General features: G+C 43.8%; 1 protein-coding gene across 3 annotated transcripts in view; it reads right to left on the reverse strand.

Annotated features, from left to right (window-relative positions):
* LOC110523989 (calmodulin-regulated spectrin-associated protein 1-B) overlaps nt 1–19974 on the reverse strand; it is a 117568-nt gene that overhangs the window by 11070 nt on the left and 86524 nt on the right. For 2 of the 3 annotated variants that reach the window (XM_021603234.2, XM_021603236.2), the window contains exons 12-15: nt 17190–19686; nt 14918–15057; nt 14139–14356; nt 6981–7043 (exon numbers count right to left, since the gene is read on the reverse strand). In XM_021603234.2, the coding sequence (XP_021458909.2) occupies nt 6981–7043; nt 14139–14356; nt 14918–15057; nt 17190–19686 (2918 nt within the window). The remainder of the gene's footprint in view (nt 1–6980; nt 7044–14138; nt 14357–14917; nt 15058–17189; nt 19687–19974) is intronic. The other variant, XM_021603235.2, reaches the window with a different exon arrangement.

Raw genomic sequence — 19974 nt, forward strand, 5'->3', positions numbered from 1 at the left:
TGTTTGAATATTAGATGATTCGTGATGGGATGAAATTTGATTTTAGCTTCTAAAATGTGAGATGTGGGTTTTCATAAGATAGGGCTGCTCAATCAGTGGCCCGCCCCTGTGAAGGGACATGGGCTATATGTCTTTTCAAACACGCCCTCCTCTCCCTTCCTATATAAGCCTTTGAAGACAATACAACTTCCTGTTCCGATGATGTGAGGACGACGGTCCAATGTCAGTATGGTTCAGATAATAACTACAGAACGAAGCCAACATCAGCGTGAGCTTGGTTGCGAATGGTATGAATTTTGAACTCTTATTCACTACAGAAGTGATACCTCCTAGCCGTTGAGTTAGCAACAGCAGATGCAACAAGGGTTAGGAAGGAACAGACAGAGTATTCCATCTATCACATTACTACAACGTATCCAATTGACAACCAGAGACATTCTTCAAAGGATTCGGTTTGGCAACACAGCCTTCCATCTACCACCAACCTACCGGAGCACAGCTCAGAGTACATATTTATTGCATTTTCCTTTTCCAAATAATAACAAGTAATTTAGAATGCATCAGATACTGTATTTACGATAGCACAGCTTCTCCCTGTGTCCCTCAGTCTTCCCGCTCTTTCACTCAAACCCAGCCGTTTTCCTTTGTGTAACAAGCTGTCATATCTGTTCCGCCCGCTAGGGACGTTTTCGTTTATGACATAATTTGTAATCAAGTTATGATTTAAGTATGTGTAATTCTGTGTGATTAGTTAGGTATTTAGTAAATAAATAATTAAACCCAATTTTGTACTGCTGATTCAAATTGTTAGCCAGGGTTCGTGCAGATAACCAAGAATTTACAACTTTCAGATGAGTCTGAATTAAGATGAGGATTGATATTGACTGCTATTGATGTAAAATATTACTAGGTCTTTAAGAGTTTATTCGGAAGATAACAGCTCTATAAATATTATTTAGTGGTGCCCGACTCTCTAGTTAATTACATTTATATGATTAGCTCAATCAGATTATATTAATTACGGAGAAATTATTTTATAGAATAGCATGTCATATCACTTAATCCGGCATAGCCAAAGACACTACAGCACACACAAGTGTAAAGGAATGAATAAGAATATGTACATATACATTTATGGGTGAGCGATGGCCGAACGGCATAGGCAAGATGCAGTAGATGGTATAGAGTACAGTTTATACATATGAGTAATGTAGGGTATGTAAACATTAAATAAGTGGCGTTGTTTAAAGTGACTAGTGATACATTTATTACATCCAATTATTATTGTTAAAAGTGGCTAGAGATTTGAGTCAGTATGTTGGCAGCAGCCACTCAATGTTAGTGGTGGCTGTTTAACAGTCTGATGGCCTTGAGATATAAGCTGTTTTTCAGGCTCTCGGTCCCAGATTTGATGCACCTGTACTGACCTCGCCTTCTGGATGATAGCGGGTGAACATGCAGTGGCTCGGGTTGTTGTCGTCCTTGATGATCTTTTTGGCCTTCCTGTGACATCGGGTGGTGTAGAGGTCCTGGAGGGCAGGTAGTTTGCCCCCGGTGATGCGTTGTGCAGAACTCGCTACCCTCTGGAGAACCTTACGGTTGTGGGCGGAGCAGTTGCCGTACCAGGCGGTGATACAGCCCGACAGGATGCTCTCGATTGTGCATCTGTAAAAGTTTGTGTGTTTTTGGTGACAAGTCAAATTTCTTCAGCCTCCTGAGGTTGAAGATGCGCTGTTGTGGCTTCATCACACAGTCTGTGTGGGTGGACCATCTCAGTTTGTCTGTGATGTGAACACAGAGGAACTTAAAACTTTTCACTTTCTCCACTACTGTCCCGTCGATGTGGATATGGGGGTGCTCCCTCTGCTGTTTCCTGAAGTCCAGGATCATCTCCTTTGTTTTGTTGACGTTGAGTGTGAGGTTATTTTCCTGACACCACACTGTGAGGGCCCTCACCTCCTCCCTGTAGGCTGTCTCGTTGTTGTTGGTAATCAAGCCTACCACTGTAGTGTCGTCTGCAAACTTAATGAATGAGTTGGAGGCGTGCATGGCCACACAGTCATGGGTGAACAGGGAGTACAGGAGGGCTGAGAACGCACCCTTGTGGGGCCCCAGTGTTGAGGATCAGCGGGGTGGAGATGTTGTTTCCTACCCTCACCACCTGGGGGGCGGCCCATCAGCAAGTCCAGGACCCGCAGATCCTTTTGTCCAGATGGGTTAGGGCAGTGTGCAGTGTGCTTGCGATTGCGTCGTCTGTGGACCTATTGGGGCGGGTCTAGGGTGTCAGCTAGGGTGGAGGTGACATGATCCTTGACTAGTCTCTCAAAGCACTTCATGATGACGGAAGTGAGTGCTACGGGGCAATAGTCGTTTAGCTCAGTTACCCTAGCTTTCTTGGGAACAGGAACAATGGTGGCCCTCTTGAAGCATGTGGGAACAGCAGACTGGGATAGGGATTGATTGAATATGTCCGTAAACACACCAGCCAGCTAGTCTGAGCATGCTCTAAGGAAGCGGCTAGGAATGCCGCCGGGGCTGGCAGCCTTGCGAGGGTTAGCATGTTTAAATGTTTTACTCACGTTGGCTGCAGTGACCCCGCAGGTTTTGGTAGCGGGCTGTGTCGGTGGCACTGTATTGTCCTCAAAGCGAGCAAATAAGTTGTTTAGTTTGTCTGGGAGCAAGACCTCGGGGTTCGCGACTGGTCTGGTTTTCTTTTCGTAGTCCGTGATTGACTGTAGACCCTGCCACATACCTCCCGTGTCTGAGCCGTTGAATTGCGACTCTACCTTGTCTCTGACGCTTAGCTTGTTTGATTGCCTTGTGGAGGGAATAGCTACACTTTTTGTATTCGGTCATGTTTCCGGTCGCCTTGCCCTGATTAAAAGCAGTGGTCCGCGCTTTCAGTTTAGCACGAATGCTGCCATCAATTTACGGTTTCTGGTTGGGGAAGGTTTTAATAGTCGCCGTGGGTAGAACTTCACAGATGCACTTGCTAATAAACTCGCTCACCGAATCAGCGTATACATCAATGTCGTTGTTCGACGCTATCCGGAACATATCCCAGTCCATGTGATCGAAGCAATCTTGAAGAGTGGAATCAGATTGGTTGGACCAGCGTTGAACAGACCAGAGCACGGGCGTTTCCCATTTTAGTTTCTGTCTTTAGGCTGGGAGCAACAAAATGGAGTCGTGGTCAGATTTGCCGAAAGGAGGGCGAAGGGGGGCTTTATATGCGTCGCAGAAGTTAGAGTAACAATAATCCAGAATTTTGCCAGCCCAGGTCGCACATTCGATATGCTGATAGAATTTAGGGAGCCTTGTTTTCAGATTAGCGTTGTTAAAATCCCCAGCTACAATAAATGCAGCCACAGGATGTGGTTTCCAGTTTATATAGTGTCAAATATTTTTTTTTCAGGGCCATCGAGGTGTCTGTTTGGTGGGGGGATATACACTGCTGTGATTATAATCAAAGAGAATTCTCTTGGTAGATAATGCTGTCGGTATTTGATTGAAAGGAATTCTAGGTTAGGTGAACAAAAGGACTTGAGTTCCTGTATGTTGTTATGATCACACCACGACTCGTTAATCATAAGGCATACACCCCCGCCTTCTTACCAGAGAGATGTTTGTTTCTGTCGGCGCGATGTGCGAAGAAACCAGGTGGCTGTACAGACTCTAATGTATCCCAAGTGAGCCATGTTTCGTGAAACAGAATGTTACAATCTCTGATGTCTCTCTGGAAGGAAACCCTTGCTTGGATTTCGTCTACCTTGTTGTCAAGAGACTGGACATTGGCGAGTATTATACTCGGGAGCGGTGGGCGATGAGCCCGTCTATGGAGCCTGACCAGAAGACCGCTCCGTCTGCGACGCCGTCGTTTTGGGTCGCCTGCTGGGGTCCGATTCATTGTCCTGGGTGGTAGACCAAACAGAGAATCCGCTTCGGGAAAGTCGTATTCCTGGTCTTATTGTTGGTAAGTTGACGTTGCTCTTATATCCAATAGTTCCTCCCGGCTGTATGTAATAACACTTAAGATTTCCTGGGGTAACAGTGTAAGAAATAATACATTTTAAAAAATCCATAGCCCTAATTGACACATGCTCAAACTCGCACACTTTTGATAGACTTAAAAAAGGGGCAATCTGTAGTTGCTACATCCATTTTTGGATTTATAAATTATATATATTAATGTAATGATAAAATTGAATCGTGTTATTATATGTAGTAGAAAGAGATGGGTTAGAATAAGCCTACATAACCAACCCATAAAGTAAAATTAAACATCCATGTATGGCCAGCTATGTAAACTTTAACATTGATTTATCCTGCAATAGATGTTGTTCAATTGTTAACATACAATTACTAACATACATCCCTCTTAAGGGGAAAGTAATCTAAAAGTAACTGAATGTAATCAGATTAAGTTACTGAGTTTGGGTAATCCAAAAGTTACGTTACTGATTACAAGTTTGGACATGTAATTAGTAACGGATTACATTTAGAAAGTAAACTACCCAACCCTGCTCACACTCACACCCTCACCCCAAATGGTTAGGTGATGTCAACCTGTTCTATTGTGATTATGTACACATAAAATATCATTGTATATGATGCTCTTGCCCCTATTGGCCACCCTTCCCCCAAAAACGACAGTTGGGCTATAATGCGGAATCGAACTCAAGTGGACAAATCATGACAAAATATCATGTTGTTGAATACTTGGGCAGAGGCTAAGTGAAGGCAATGGCAAATATTTTCTAATATTCCTTTCTGGTTGAGAAGCATAACAGGTCTGTGATGAGGAGCGGGCTGCCTCTTTAGGTATAGGGGGCAGCATTTTCACTTTTGGATAAATAGCGTGCCCAATTTCAACTTCCTTCTACTCATGCCAGGAATATAAGATATGCATATTATTAGTATATTTGGATAGAAAACACTGACGTTTCTAAAACTGTTTGAATCATGTCTGTGAGTAAAACAGAACTTATGTAGCAGGCAAAACCCCGAGGACTAACTGTTCAGAATATTATTTTTTTTGGCCTCTGTCTGTTCCTGTTTTCAGTTCCTACCGCTTCCACTGGATGTCACCAGTCTTTGGAATTTGGTTGAGGTTATTCATTTGTGCAATGAAGAAGAAGGCCATCTAGGAACTGGGTAACACGGTTGAGCGTTGCGCAAGACGTGAAAAGGAGCATGGTTTGTTTTCTTCCTGTATTGAAAACAGATTGCCCCGTCTACAATTTGATCGATAATTAACGTTTAAAAATACCTAAAGTTGTATTACAAAAGTAGTTTGAAATATTTTGGCAAAGTTTATAGGCAACTTTTGAAATATCTTGTAGTGACGTTGCGTTTTTTGGAAGCTGTTATTTATGGATCAAGCGCGTCAAATAAATTGACATTTGGATATATATGGACGGAATTAATCGAATAAAAGGACCAATTGTGATGTTTATGGGACATATTGGAGTGCCAACAAAAGAAGCTCGTCAAAGGTAATGCATGTTGTATATTTTATTTCTGCGTTTGAAATATGCTACTCTCTTTGTTGACATTGTGGTATCATCAGATAATAGCTTCTTATGCTTTCGCCGAAAAGCCTTTTTAAAATTGCTGGATTTACAACGAGTGTAGCTTTAATTGAGTATCTTACATGTGTGATTTAATGAAAGTTTGATTTCATATCATTTGTAAAAAAATTGCTGCATTGCATTTTCCCTGTTTTTTTTGCCCAAGTGGGACACGACTGTCCCCTAGCCCCAAGAGGTTATAGGCCTACATCATGGGCTGGAAGGAAGCAGTCTTCACGACTGGAAAATAATTGTTTATTTGCCTCATAAAAAATTGCCTATGCCTAGGCTATATTCTTTCATTATTTTTATTCTTTAAAAGCTTGAATATTTGGGAAATACGCTACTGTTCATAACTTTAACTTGTCTTAAAGCTTTTATGATAGGCTTTGTAGGACAATTTGGCCATTTGCTTCTCAACCTCGCATTGAGGGATTTTCCTGACCCGCATAGATAATTTATTACTTAATAAACTTAAACTTGACTAAGCTTGTCGTTGGATTTTTCTGTAGGCTATTGATATTGCTTGTTCAATCATTATTAGTCCTCTGGCTACCTTACGTTTTTAGACTATTCAAATCACTTTTTGAGATGGAAAAATTGGTTTAGGCAGAGAGAGGATAAACAATATTTTCTGACTAGACATTTTGTGCTGCTTTGGTGGAATTCTCTGCTCCGTCTGGTCTACATTCCTCTCTTGGGTTCTGTAGGCTATAAATCACATTTATTAAAAAAAGGATATAGCAATATGCAAATTACTCGGAATGTCCCTTGGGTCCCTGCTGAGCATTGTGATACGTTTTTGTACTGCGCAGCGCCAGTCAAGTTCCAATAGGCTAAACCATCATCTGTTACATATCAATGTTGTAACCATGGTCAATGGCTGTCAATCATCGTTGATAGACGATGCTATTGTAATATCGCCCAACCCTAACCCATGCTTACACAAGCCAGGAAGGCACAACGCAGCAGGCACAGTGTGATGTCACATTAGCAGTGGACTGATATGCAAACCTTTTAAAATGTTTCATTGCAAACTCAGGCATTGCTCTCTGCTTGCTCAGCCAGGCACAATCAGGTTCTTACCCTCATGGCATGCCACGAGAGAGAGAGTAAGAGAGATACCGAAAGAGAGAGAGAGAGAGAGATGGAGAGAAAATTCCCCCGATCCTATAAGTGGGCAAAGTAAGCCAATCACAGTACACAAATCTATGCAATTCTCTCACATCTGCTTAGGGGGAAAGGGGCTAGTGGTCCACATGATCAGACTTTCTGAAGGGGTTGTGGGTTGGGCTTGGAACTTCTTTCCCGACATGACCTGACCAGGAAAAACCATCATACCATACCATATGAGGTATGGTATGATGTTATGAGGTCAGGTGGTCATGCAGATGAGATTAGATGTTTCACCTCCCCTACTGCCTGCTGCTGATCCCTGGGCTCTCATCAACATGGATGCTCTCAGAGAATAACCTGGGTGACAAAAACACACACGCGAGGGCTAAACAGACAATACACACACAGGAAAGCTAAACAAAGAATACAAACACACACACAACACATTGTGGTATTCATGGGATGCACCTACAGTACCAGTCAAATGTTTGGACACCTACTCATATGTAGAATAATAGTGAAGACATCAAAACTCTGAAACACATATGGAATAATGTAGTAACCAAAAAAAGTGTTAAAGAAAATGGAAATATATTGTAACATACTTAAACACATTTTTTTTGCACCCTTATGTAGAAATAGCTCCACCCACATCCATTCCATGCATCAAATGGGGTTGGAGTTGAGGGAAAAAAAGTGTCACCAATGTAATACCCTGGTTAAAACCAAGTATAGAGATGATTTGTTTTAATTAATTGGTATTAGATTTAAAAGGTGATCGAATTGCTCCTGAACTGTAATGTCGTTAATGCATATATTTTGCATAGCTTGCCAGTAATTTGGACATGGGTTGTGAAAAAACATTGGGGTTTATTATTTTCATTTATTTTGATGTGGTACATTGAAAATGTGATAATATCCATCTTGAACCTTATGTCTGTTGCATTGATGGAGTCATTTACTATTTCTGTTTCATTTTAATGCATGGGAAAGCGTATCCTTATATAATAATAAGGATCTATAATCATTCTATCGGAAGTTAATACCCTAGTTGTCATCACTCTAGTGAGTTTACAATAGGGATTCTTATTGGAGATGTCCTTCTCACCTAATATCCCATGCTGTTGAGATATTCTAAGGTAATATCGTGAGAGTCAAATTCGAGCCGGATGAGAGGGTTACACCAAATATAACAATGTGCATTTCATAAATATTCTAATAAAATGTGTACATGAAACGTATCAAACAAGTCACCGGCCCAAGCAAGTCTCCTCTTATTATTGGGGTCCTTTAGTAGTGGTTTCTTTGCAGCAATTCGACCATGAAGTCCTGATTCCCGCAGTCTCCTCTGAACAGTTGATGTTGAGATGTGTCTGTTACTTGAACTCTGTGAAGCATTTATTTGGGCTGCAATTTCTGAGGCTGGTAACTAATGAACTTATCCTCTACAGCAGAGGTAACTCTGGGTCTTCCTTTCCTGTGGCGGTCCTCATGAGAGCCAGTTTCATCATAGCGCTGGATGTTTTTGTGACTGCACTTGAAGAAACGTTCAAAGTTCTTGCCATTTTCCGGATTTACTGACCTTCATGTCTTAAAGTAAGGATGGACTGTTTCTCTTTGCTTATTTGATGTGTTCTTGCCATAATATGGACTTGGTCTTTTACCAAATAGGGCCATCTTCTGTATACCACCCCTACACAACTGATTGGCTCAAACGCATTAAGAAGGGAAGGAATTCCACAAATTAGCAAGGCACACATGTTAATTGAAATGCATTACAGGTGACTACCTCCATGAAGCTGGTTGAGAGAATACCAAGAGCGTGCAAAGCTGTCATCAAGGCAAAGTGGCTACTTTGAAGAAACTCAAATTTGATTAACACTTTTTTGCTTACTACATGATTCCATGTGTTATTTAATAGTTTTGATGTCTTCACTATTCTACAATGATTTTATAGTAAAAATAAAGAAAAACCCTGGAATTAGTAGGCTATTGTTATGAATGTTCAAGACGTTCTCAGCAATAGTGACTCCCGAAAGTCAAGTGGTGCCCAATCATTCTCAACAGGGGCTAATGGTTGTTTAGTGTCTAAATTACAGTATAGTAGCTTGGAAATACGATGGCATTGCTAAAGTAGGCAAATAATTAGTACGAAACAACTTTGTCATCATTATGATGTAGTCAAATTTACTTTAGACCGAGGCAATGTTGCCATTAGCTACAAAAGTTTGTCAAAAATACCTAGCAGTTAGCTAGCCAACATCTGGTGCTCTCCCCGCAATCTTAGGTACCATCTAAATTCAATCTGCCGACATCCCAATGACAAAGGCATTTCCTACTGGGCGATTCCACAACAGGCCATATTTTGGACATCTCAGATAGTTCTGGCAATTTTCACTTAGAAACTTAATTGGGAGGAAGGACTTTTGACATGACCACACCAATAGCAGACTACTGTTAGAATCATACTGCTACAGAGCCTTCAGAAAGTTACAAAATGGAATTAAAATGGATTTGTCATTTTTTGTTGTCAATGAACTTATCCTCTACAGCACAAAATACTCTGTCAAAGTGAAATATTTTTATTTTTTATTAATGGAAAATAACATCTTGATTAGATAATTATTCAACCCCCTGAGACAATGCATGTTAGAATCACCGTTCGCAGCAATTACAGCTGTGAGTCTTTTCTATGCATGTCTTTAAGAGCTTTCACACCTAGATTGTAAAATATTTCTCATTATTCTTTAACATATTATTCAAGCTCTGTCAAGTTGGTTGTTGACAAGCATTTTCAAGTCTTGCCCTACATTTTCAAACTGATTTAAGTCAAACATGTAACTAGGTCACTCCGGAACATTCAATATTGTCTTGGTAAGCAACTGCAGTGTATATTTGGCCTTGTGTTTTAGGTAATTGTCATGCTGAAAGGTGAATGTGTCTCCCCAGTGTCTGGTGGAAGCAGACTGAACCTAGTTTTCCTCTAGGATTTAGCCTGTGCTTAGCTCTATTTTGCTTATTTTTACCCTAAAAAACGAGTCCTTGCCGATGACAAGCATACCCATAACATGATGCAGCCACCAACATGCTGACAATATATAGAGTGGTATTCAGTAATGTGTTGTATTAGATTTGCCCCAAACATAACGGTTTGTATTCAGGACAAAAAGTGAATGTCTTCGCCACATTTCTTTGCAGTAGTACTTCAAGTGCCTTATTGAAAACAGGTACATGTTTTGGAATATTTTTATTTTGTGCATGTTTTGGAATATTTTTTTTTGTACAGGCTTACTTGTTTTCATTCTGTAATTTATGTTCGTATTGTGGAGTAACTACAATGATCCATCCTCAATTATCTCCCATCACAGCCATTAAACTCTGGTGAAATCCCGTTAGGAAGGGCGCCTGTATCTTTGTAGAGTAATTAATAACTGCACCATGCTGATTGTTTTTTTTAACCTATCAGACATTGAATATCCCAATAGTTATATCTACCAATAGTTGGTCTTCTTTGCAAACCATTGGAAAACCTCCCTGGTTTTTGTGCTTGAATCTGTGCTTGAAATTCACTGCTCGATTGAGGTAACTTACAGATAATTGTATGTATTGTATGGGGTACAGAGATGTGGTAATCATTTAAAAATCATGTTAAACACTATTACTGCATTATTATGTGAATGCGTAAGCACATCTTTACTCCTGAAAGTACAGTGCATACAGAAAGTATTCAGACCCCTTGACTTTGTCCACATTTTGTAACGTTACAGCCTTATTCTAAAATGTATTAAATTGTTTTCCCCCCTTAATGTACACACAATATACCCCATAATGACAAAGGAAAAGTTTTTTTTTTTTCATATTTGTTAAAAATAAAAAACGGAAATACATAAGTATTCAGACCCTTTACTCAGTACTTTGTTGAAGCACCTTTGGCAGCGATTAAAGCCTTGATTCTTAGGTATGACGCTACAAGCTTGGCACACCTGTATTCGGGGAGATTCTCCCGTTCTTCTCTGCAGAACCTCTCAAGTACTGTCAGGTTGGATGGGGAGTGTCGCTGCACAGCTATTTTCAGGTCTCTCCATTTCGCTTCACCCGCAATAACATCTGCAAAAAATGTGTGTGACAAATAACATTTGATTTGAGATGTTCGATCGGGTTCAAGTCTGGGCAACTCAAGTACATTCAAAGACTTGTCCCGAATCCACTCCTACGTTGTCGTGTGTATGTTTAGGGTTGCTGTCCTGTTGGAAGGTGAACCTTCGCCCCGGTCTGAGGTTTTCATCAAGGATCTCTCTGTACTAGGTGCCTTTTGGCAAACTTCAAGCGGGCTGTCATGTGCCTGTGACTGAGGAGTGGCTTCCGTTTGGCTACTCAACCATAAAGGCCTGATTGGTGGAGTGCTGCAGAGATGGTTGTCCTTCTGGAAGGTTCTCCCATCTCCACAGAATAACTCTGGAGCTCTGTCAGAATGACCATCGGGTTCTTGGTCACCTCCCTGACCAAGGCACTTCTCCCCTGATTGCTCGGTTTGGCCAGGCGGCCAGCTCTAGGAAGAGTCCTGGTGGTTCTAAAATTCTTCCATTTAAGAATGATTGAGGCCATTGTGTTCTTAGGGATCTTCAATGCTGCAGACATTTTTTGGTACCATTCCCCAGATCTGTGCCCCGACACAATCCTGTCACGGCGCTCTATGGACAATTCCTTCGACCTCATGGCTTGGATTTTGCTGCGACATGCATTGTCAACTGTGGGACCTTTTATAGACAGGTGTGTGCCTTTCCAAATCATGTCCAATGAATAGAATTTACCACAGGTGGACTCCAATCAAGTTGTAGAAACGTCTCAAGGATGATAAATGGAAACAGGATGCACCTGAGCTCAATTTCGAGTCTCATAGCAAAGGATCTGAATACTTATGTAAATGTATTTTTGCAAACATTTCTAAAAACCTGTTTTCGCTTTGCCATTATGGGGTGTTGTGTGTAGATCAGTGACAAAATCTCAATTTAATCAATTTTAAATTCGGCTGTAACATAGCATTTGGAAAAAGTCAATGTGTGTAAATACTTCTGAAGGCACTGTATGTCAAGAGGACAGATCAATAACTGATTAATTAACATAGACTGTTAAAGATTAGCAGGCCTAACAAAACTTTATGTGAAGGAAGGTATTAGCACAACAGATGTCTCTGCCATGTCCATTTCCATGCACGCAGCGAAGCGCACTGAACTACCGCAACACGTTTCCTTTTGCCTGTCAGTGCGCTCTCGCCTTTACCTGGCTACCTAGACTCCTTGATCCGGCCAAACGCTACGCCACGCCCACGGATGTTAGTTCCTTGAAGTGAATGACAGAGCTGCGGAATAATTTAGTGTGAGTCGTCAGGGTACTCGCGCCTACTACTTCCGTTGCGGAGATCAAAGCATGTGTGGACAAAAAAGGGTTCTTGCTTAGTTGACTAAACGCTGTACTAACTACCTTAGTCATAATGGCACTTTAGCTAAGGAGCTAACTACAAAATAAAATTGGGGATGTGCATGACTAACACATACAATTTTGGAAAATATATTTGGCAAACAGTTCTCCATTTTCCCTACCTCTTGTTACTCACACGTCAGTGGTATCAACAGACAAAGTGCGAAGTGAAGAAATGTTTTGAGTCAATAAGTATTCAACCCATTTGTTATGGCAAGCCTAAATAAGTTCAGAAGTATAATATTTGCATCTCTGTACCACACACATACAATTATTTGTAAGTTCCCTCAGTCTATTTTGTCGATGGGTAAGGGCATCTATTGGTCGATGGGTAAAACAAAAAGCAGACATTGAAAATCGCTTTGAGTATGGTGACGTTACTAATTACACTTTGGATGGTGTATCAATACACCTAGTCGCAACAAAAATACAGGTGTCCTTCCTAACTCCGTTGCCAGAAAGGAAGGATACTGCTCAGGGATTTCACCATGAGGCCAATGGTGACTTTAAAACATTTACAGAGTTTATTGGCTATGATAGGAGAAAACTGAGGATGGATCAACAACATTGCGGTTACTCCACAATATTAACCTAATTGACAGAGTGAAAAAAAGGAAGCCTGTACAGAATACAAATATTTCAAAACATGCATCCTGTTTGAGTACCACTCTCCATATTTTGAAGCATAGTGGTTGCTGCATCATGTTATGAGTATGCTTGTAATCGTTAAGGACTGGGGAGTTTTTCAGGATAAAGAGGACTAAAAAAAGAAACGTAATGGAGCTAAGCACAGGCAAAATCCAAGAGGAAATCCTGGTTCGGTCTGCTTTCCACCAGATACTGGGAGATGAATTCACCTTTCAGCAGGACAATAACCTAAAAACACAAGAACAAATCTAGACTGGGCTTGCTTACCAAGAAGACACTGAATGTTCCTGAGTGGCCGAGGAACAGTTTTGACTTAAATCTACTTGAAAATCTATGTTAACACCTGCAAATGGTCGTCCAAAAATGATCAATTTGACAGATAATAACTATAGGATAATGTTTCACAATCCAGGTGTGGAAAGCTCTTAGAGACTTACCCAGAAAGACTCACAGCTGTAATCGCTGCCAAAGGTGCTTCTACAAAGTATTGTCTCAGGGGTGTGAATACTTATGTAAATTACATATTTCTGTATTTCATTTTCAATAAATGTACCAAAAAAAAATCTAAAAACACATTTTCACTTTGTCATTATGGGGTATTGTATGTACATGTCTGAAAAAAGTATATTTAATATATTTTGAATCCAGGCTGTAACAACAAAATGTGGATTAAGTCAAGGGGTATGAATACTTTCTGAAATCACTGTACATGCCTCCAGATGTCTGTATCATGTTTGTTTCATGGCTCATAGGGACAGAAGGCATGTACAGTGCCTTCAGAAAGTGTTCGCACCCCTTTACTTTTTCCACATTTTGGTGTGGTACAGCTGTCTGCACCACCCTCTGTAGCACTTTGCGGTCAAGGGCGGTGCATTTGCCATACCAAGCAGTAATGCAGCCAGTCAAGATTCTCTCGGTGGTGCAGCTGTACAACTTTCTGAGGATCCGAGGGCCCATGCCAAATATTTCCAGCCTCCTGAGGGGGAAGACGTGCTGAGATGCTCCTAATATTTTCGAGCTGTCTTGGCGTGACATCGCCCTACTAATTATTTGTCAGCTTTTCTAATGGCATTGTGTTTCCAAGCCACTATAATGTGAAATCTTCATCAGCGCCAATTGAAAATGCATTGAGTAGAACGTAGAACAGTAGAACAGTCCTCAAGAGAACGTCAATAACAATGGGGTGACGCTACGTGCAACCCATGAATAGGGTGAGACAGGGTTAGTTAGAGACTAGAGGGAGGATGAGATTAGTTGGGAGGAGGCTCAAAACTGTAAAGGGGAGATAGTGTTGGTTTGGGTTATAGTGTTTTAGTGTAGGCCTACGTGTGGAGGATCCCTTGGAGAAGCCAGTGTCGGAGCAGGACTCTCCACGATGCAGGGACTTAGGCCGGATCTTCCTGGCTTTACACCTGGGCCTGGGCTTAACCAAACCCTGCTCCTCTATCAGCTCCTGCTGCTTCCTCCTCAGGTACTCCTGCTTGATCAGCTCCCTCCGCACCTTCTCCTCCTCCTTCCTCACACGGTCCTCTTCTGCCTTACGCCTGGGGGGAAAGAGACACACACACACACCTGTTTTATGTTTGCCTTCACAAACAACACACACACACTTGCTTTATCCCTGCACACTGACACAACATACACACACGCCATGATGGAATATGTTCTGTATCAGGGTCTGAAACCATCTTTGGCCTACCAGCCACTGATGTGTTTGTATAATTGAGATACTAGAGAGCTCTTCTCAATGGCTGCTTCTGTGACAGCATGGGAAGCGCCATGGAGGGCGTTCACCATTTTGTAGTAGTCAAGTTGGTATGACTTGCTATGGGTTAAGGAAGGATCACGTAATTCCATTCAGGTCAGCAGTAGGGGGCAGCCAATAATTATATTTCTAAGCAAACATTCCTTAATTGTAGGTGGCAGTAATTCACCAACCTTGGCTTTATACCTGTTCAGATCATACATACTCCATTACAGTAGGTGGTACTACACTTTTTCAATGTATTTACTAAATATTTCAGAAATGGACTACTTGCTCTCCCCATTCTCTCAAAGAGGTGGCCATTGGGAACAGCTCACTAGTACAAATCTATATTTTGTACCTGGCTTCGTCTCGTTTCTGTTCGCTCTCAGCCTCCGTCTGCAGTTTGCGGAGCCGTGCCTCCTCCATCTTCCGCTGCTGTTTGAGGAGAAAGTGAGCACGACGCTTTGCCCTCTCATCCTCTGCCATCTTCTCATCGTCCTTTGGGAGGGGGGGGGGGGGGGGGGGCAAATTGATTTACTACTAGAACAATATCCATTTCATTGCTAAGGCACATGACAAAATCTGCACTGATCTGAAAACTCTGAATCGGTTAAAGCAATAAGCCTCTTTGGGAATTTCAGTTCCCCTGTCCGGTGCTTTCATCAATCAAATTCAACACAAATTAGTTGGGTTAATTGCATGATTTTCAGTAATTAATTTAGATTAATTTCAATTTTGATATGGGTTAAAGGCCCAGTGCAGTGAACATGATTAGCCTGGTTTTATATACACAGTGTACAAAACATTAAGAACACCTTCGTAATTTATTGAGTTGGACCCAATATTCCCTCTAATGTTTTTTCGGCACTGAGCAAATTTCAGGTCTGCTGAGGGCAAACTTAAACATTACGAAAATTCTGTGCAACTTCCGGCACGAGTTTACTGTGAACACTGAGGAGAAAATGCATCCCATAACATTTTAACATGGAAATAGCTGTCCTATCAGTCAGCCTGTGTGGTGTTCAATGTAAGCCTACATTCCATGAGACTTTTGAAAAAACATGCAGGGCTTGACATTACCCTGCTTATCCAAATGTTGTTGTTTGATGAAAGAAACCACTTTACAAAATACAATTCATTATTATTCCCATACCATTATTACAGAGAATCAGATCAATTATGCTAGCATCTGCCTATTGGCGACTTAGCTTATTCAAGACCGTCTCAAAAAACAACACTGCCCCTTTAAGCCATAAAAAAAGCTCTTCACTCGACTTGCTTTTCAAAGTTGTCTAGAAATGCAAAAATGTTTTTCTCTTGTAGGAAGCAACCACTCCCCCATTGTTGACTGGGCTAATAAGTCACTAAATAGCAAAGAATATGAACACATGTGCAGTGGCGGCTACATGCAACTCTCGCTTCGATCTCAAAACAAGCGCATCTAGTCGAGACTGCTCATGCTGTCCAGTTCAAAGTGAATGGCACAGATCCATATATGGCAATTTGCATATAGGTCCTTCTGCAGCTCTGCTTGATAATGGCGCACCGGTCTGTGTAGAGTACGGGCTGAGTCATGCATGTCAATGAAATAGAATCCTACACCAATGAGAGCTGCCTATAAGAAAATATCTTGCACAGTTAGTTTTGCATACCAAGTCTTGCATTGTTAATTTTGTTTCGGTATGTTACATTGAAAGTGGCTAATATTGCGTTGATTCGAGCACTATTCAGACAGCACAGCGAAATGTTGATAGTATTAACTAAAGAGGAAAACTAGAAAGTTCAGTGAAGTTCAATCTCGTGTTTCTCTGCCCAGATGCGCAGTCTGAGGGGAGCTGCCCACCTGCCCATGCGTGCAGCTTAAAACAGCCTCAAATCGTCAGGGCATGGACTCTACAAGGTGTCCAAGTGTTCCATAGGAATGCTGGCCCATGTTGACTCCAATGCTTCCACAGTTGTGTCAAGTTGGCAGGATGTCCTTTGAGTGGTGGACCATTCTTGATACACACAGGAAACTGTTGAGTGTGAAATACCCAGCAGCGATTTAACAAGTGCTCATAACTTTCACCTGGATTCACCTGGTCAGTCAGTCATGGAAAGAGCAGGTGTTCATAATGTTTGGTACAATCAGTGCATATTTATGAGGTTGGAATAATACTGTGAAATTGTGAAAATTATGATAATGCCCCTTTAGTGTAAGAGCTGTTTGAAAAGACCGCCTGAAATTTCTGCCTGTCTTGGCGGGACGGAGTTTTGACCTTCCATGGTGACATCACCATGTGGTAAATTAGACCACTCCCAGACAGTCCTAGCTAAATTATTGCCTGAGAATCAATTTTTATTTCATTTGGACCATTTTAATTGCAAACAATCACACTAAGGTACTTAATTGTTATCCAGAAAGTATTTGATAATGAGATAAAAATGGCTGCATTGGACCTTTAAGGGTTTCTCACCAACCTTTTGGGTGAAATTTTTTTTACAAATAAATTACAATTGTAAAAGCTAACTGTCATTAACACGTTAACTTTGACAGCCCTAATACAAATGTATTGGCCCTCAAGGGGAAATTCATTACTTCAGACGGGGAGAGACTATTGAGATGCTGCCACTTTTAGTAAAATTCCTACCCTGAAGAAGAAACCCAGTCCTGACTTCTGTTCTCCGTCTGCCGAGGTGTCCCCTATATCGGAGTCTTTTCCCGCCGATGGTTCCTTCAGGTCAGACAGGACTACCTCGATCAGCTGGCCTTTCCCTCGACCTCCCTCCTTGCCGGGCTCGATCTCCTTCCCTGAGCCGCTACGCTCCCGCCCCTCAGCCACGTCCACACAGTGGTGTGTGAGAGGGGTGCCACAGGGGGTATGCTTAGGGTTAAGGATGGGCCTGTCTCTGTGGCTGCGCTGGTTGGCCTCATCTCTGATCTTGAAGGTGGTGCTACGGAGCGTGCCTCTCTCCAAGGCCCTTGGGCTCTCTGTGAATATCACGCAGGTGGGGCTGCTGTTCTGACTCCGGTCCCTATCCTGCTCCCCTCGGGAGGTGGCGTGCCACCCCGGGGAGCGCCTAGGGTCTGTGTTGGATGCAGGGGTGCCGGTCTTGGAAGCCGGCATGCCATTCTCCTTGGTCAGTTTGAGTTCTGCGGGTTTGGTCCTGGGGCTGCATCCGGAGCTCAGTTTGGGAGGGCGGCGGGCGGGTGGAGCGGTGGTGATGGTCTCCATGAAATGCACGGCTGGGCGGAATTTGGAGTCGGTGGGGGTAGCGGTGGAGTCTGAGGAAGGAATTGAAGAGGTGTCTTGGGTGGGTGTAGGGGCTGATGGCAGGGATAGAAGGGAGGCGGCATGCGGAACCCCTAGGGGTGACTGGACGCTCTGCTTTATCAGACGGTCCTGCTGTAGAGACAGCTGCATCATCTGTTGCTGAATGGCACCGATGGCTTCATTCAGCAACTCTATGGAGCGGCTACACTCGCTCAGGTCTGGCTCGACCCCCGCCTCGTCCGGCGGCCCTGCACCGCCACTGTTTGTTCTGTTGTCCCTGTCCCTCTGCTGCTGTCCCTCCTTCCTCTGACCCTTCAGGACATCCAAACACGAGTCGTCCCTGCAAGCTTTGTCCTTGCCGGCCGTCTGATATTGGGTCTCCAGGTGTTTGAGGGGCTGGGGCAGCGTGTTGTTCTTGCCACCCCCCTTCTTGACAATGTCGAGGAAGGCAGCCTTGCCCAGCTTGAGTCGCTGGCACGCCGATATGGTCTCCATCTTCTTCTTTTGGTGCTCTATGGCGCGCCGCTGCTCCTCCAGCTGCATGTGGAGCTGCACCAGCTCTGAGGCCAGGACGTTGGTGGTGCCAACCTCCTTTCTGACCCGCAAAGCGCCGTCTTTAGCCAGCCGACATGGGCTAGGAGCCTGCAGGCACCACAAGCCTCCTAGAGTGTAGGGGGCGCTCTCCGAGCCATTGGGTGTGGTCTTTTGGGAGCTGCTGTTATTGGAGCAGTTGTCAAGAAAGCTGTTGACCTTTCGGTGGAGCTTGCGCTCTGCAAAGCTGGTCATTCGCATGGTGCCGCTGTTGCACACACTGCTGGCCCAGGACGCCGTGCTAAGGCAAGGGCTGGACGGTCCGCTCCAGGCTTCCAGGCCTTCCTTGTCCTCGCGCTCGCACACCTTCATGTCCTCCCGGAGCTTGGCCGACTCGCCCTCGCCCCCCTCCGGTTCCCCTTTGCTCTCCCCTCCCTCTTCCAGACACTTCCCCATGACCCTCCTCACCACTTCCTTGGCCAGCTCCATCTGATCCTCCTCCTCCTCCTCCTCCTCTTCCAGGTTTGCAATCTCAGAGTATGAGTCCCGGCCCACCCAAGCTGTAGTAATGGCGGTGGGGAAGGGGCTGTAGCTCGGTGCCAGCCCCAAGAAGGTCGTCGTCTGGTCCCCGGGCTCCGGTGACAGGTGGAGGAAGAAGCCACAAGACTGATCCCTGGTGATGGGCTCTGCTGCCCCCATCAGAGGGAGCTGAGAAGAACCCGTACCCCCCTTCGTGGGTGGTCTGAAGGGACCAGAGGTGGCCTCCACATTGGGGATGGGGGTGAACGTGCAATTAAGACCCTCAGTGGTTCTCTTAAGGACCGCTTTGCTTGTACTCTCCCCGCTTTCCTCCTCCTTGTTCAGGCTGATGCTCTTCTCTTTGGCGGTCTTAAAGACGGCTGGCATCAGGGGCTCCAGGTAGAAACTCTCAGCCTGGGGGTCGGGGTGAGGGGCAGCGAGGCAGTAGGCGTGCCGAGCACTGGACACTCTGGAGGTCACCACACTCTGGACCTCCAGGTCGTCCTGCTCCATTTCGTCACTCTCGGGGGAGGCATGGGGGCCGTAGCACCTGGCCAGAGCCGCCGGGTGGATGATGGCCACCAGCTCTTCCTCCTCCATCTCCTTGTCCTTGAAGCGGATGTGGCCCATCATGTCCTGACCGTTGAGCCTGTGGGGGGGCAGTTGTACACCCATCCCCGGCCCACCAGGCATGTGTTTGGGTGTGATGCTGATGATGTTGGATCCCAGGCTGTCCTTGCCGATGGAGTGGGCCAGGCTCAGGCCATCGCACTCTCTCTCCAGGGGGAAGTGGAGGGCGTAGGGCACCGGCTGGGAAAGGGGTCTGGGTGGGTGGGTGGGGAGGGGAGTGAGTGGGAGAGTAGAACGGGGTGAGATGAAAAGAGGGGAGGAAAGAGGAGAAAGATCAAAGCAAGACCATGATACTGCCATAACAATATCTTTCAACATCACTATCTAACGAAGCCAGAGGTGAACTTGAACATGCAGGTGGAAAGGGTTCTGAGAAGTATGAAAGGACACTGTTGTAGTTCACCTTCCCTAGCTGCACATACTTGAAATCTCGCTTTTCATTTATCTTGTTTCAGCATACATTACTGAAATGTTAAATGAA

Source organism: Oncorhynchus mykiss, chromosome 5 (assembly GCF_013265735.2).
Source record: "Oncorhynchus mykiss isolate Arlee chromosome 5, USDA_OmykA_1.1, whole genome shotgun sequence".
NCBI lineage: Eukaryota > Metazoa > Chordata > Actinopteri > Salmoniformes > Salmonidae > Oncorhynchus > Oncorhynchus mykiss.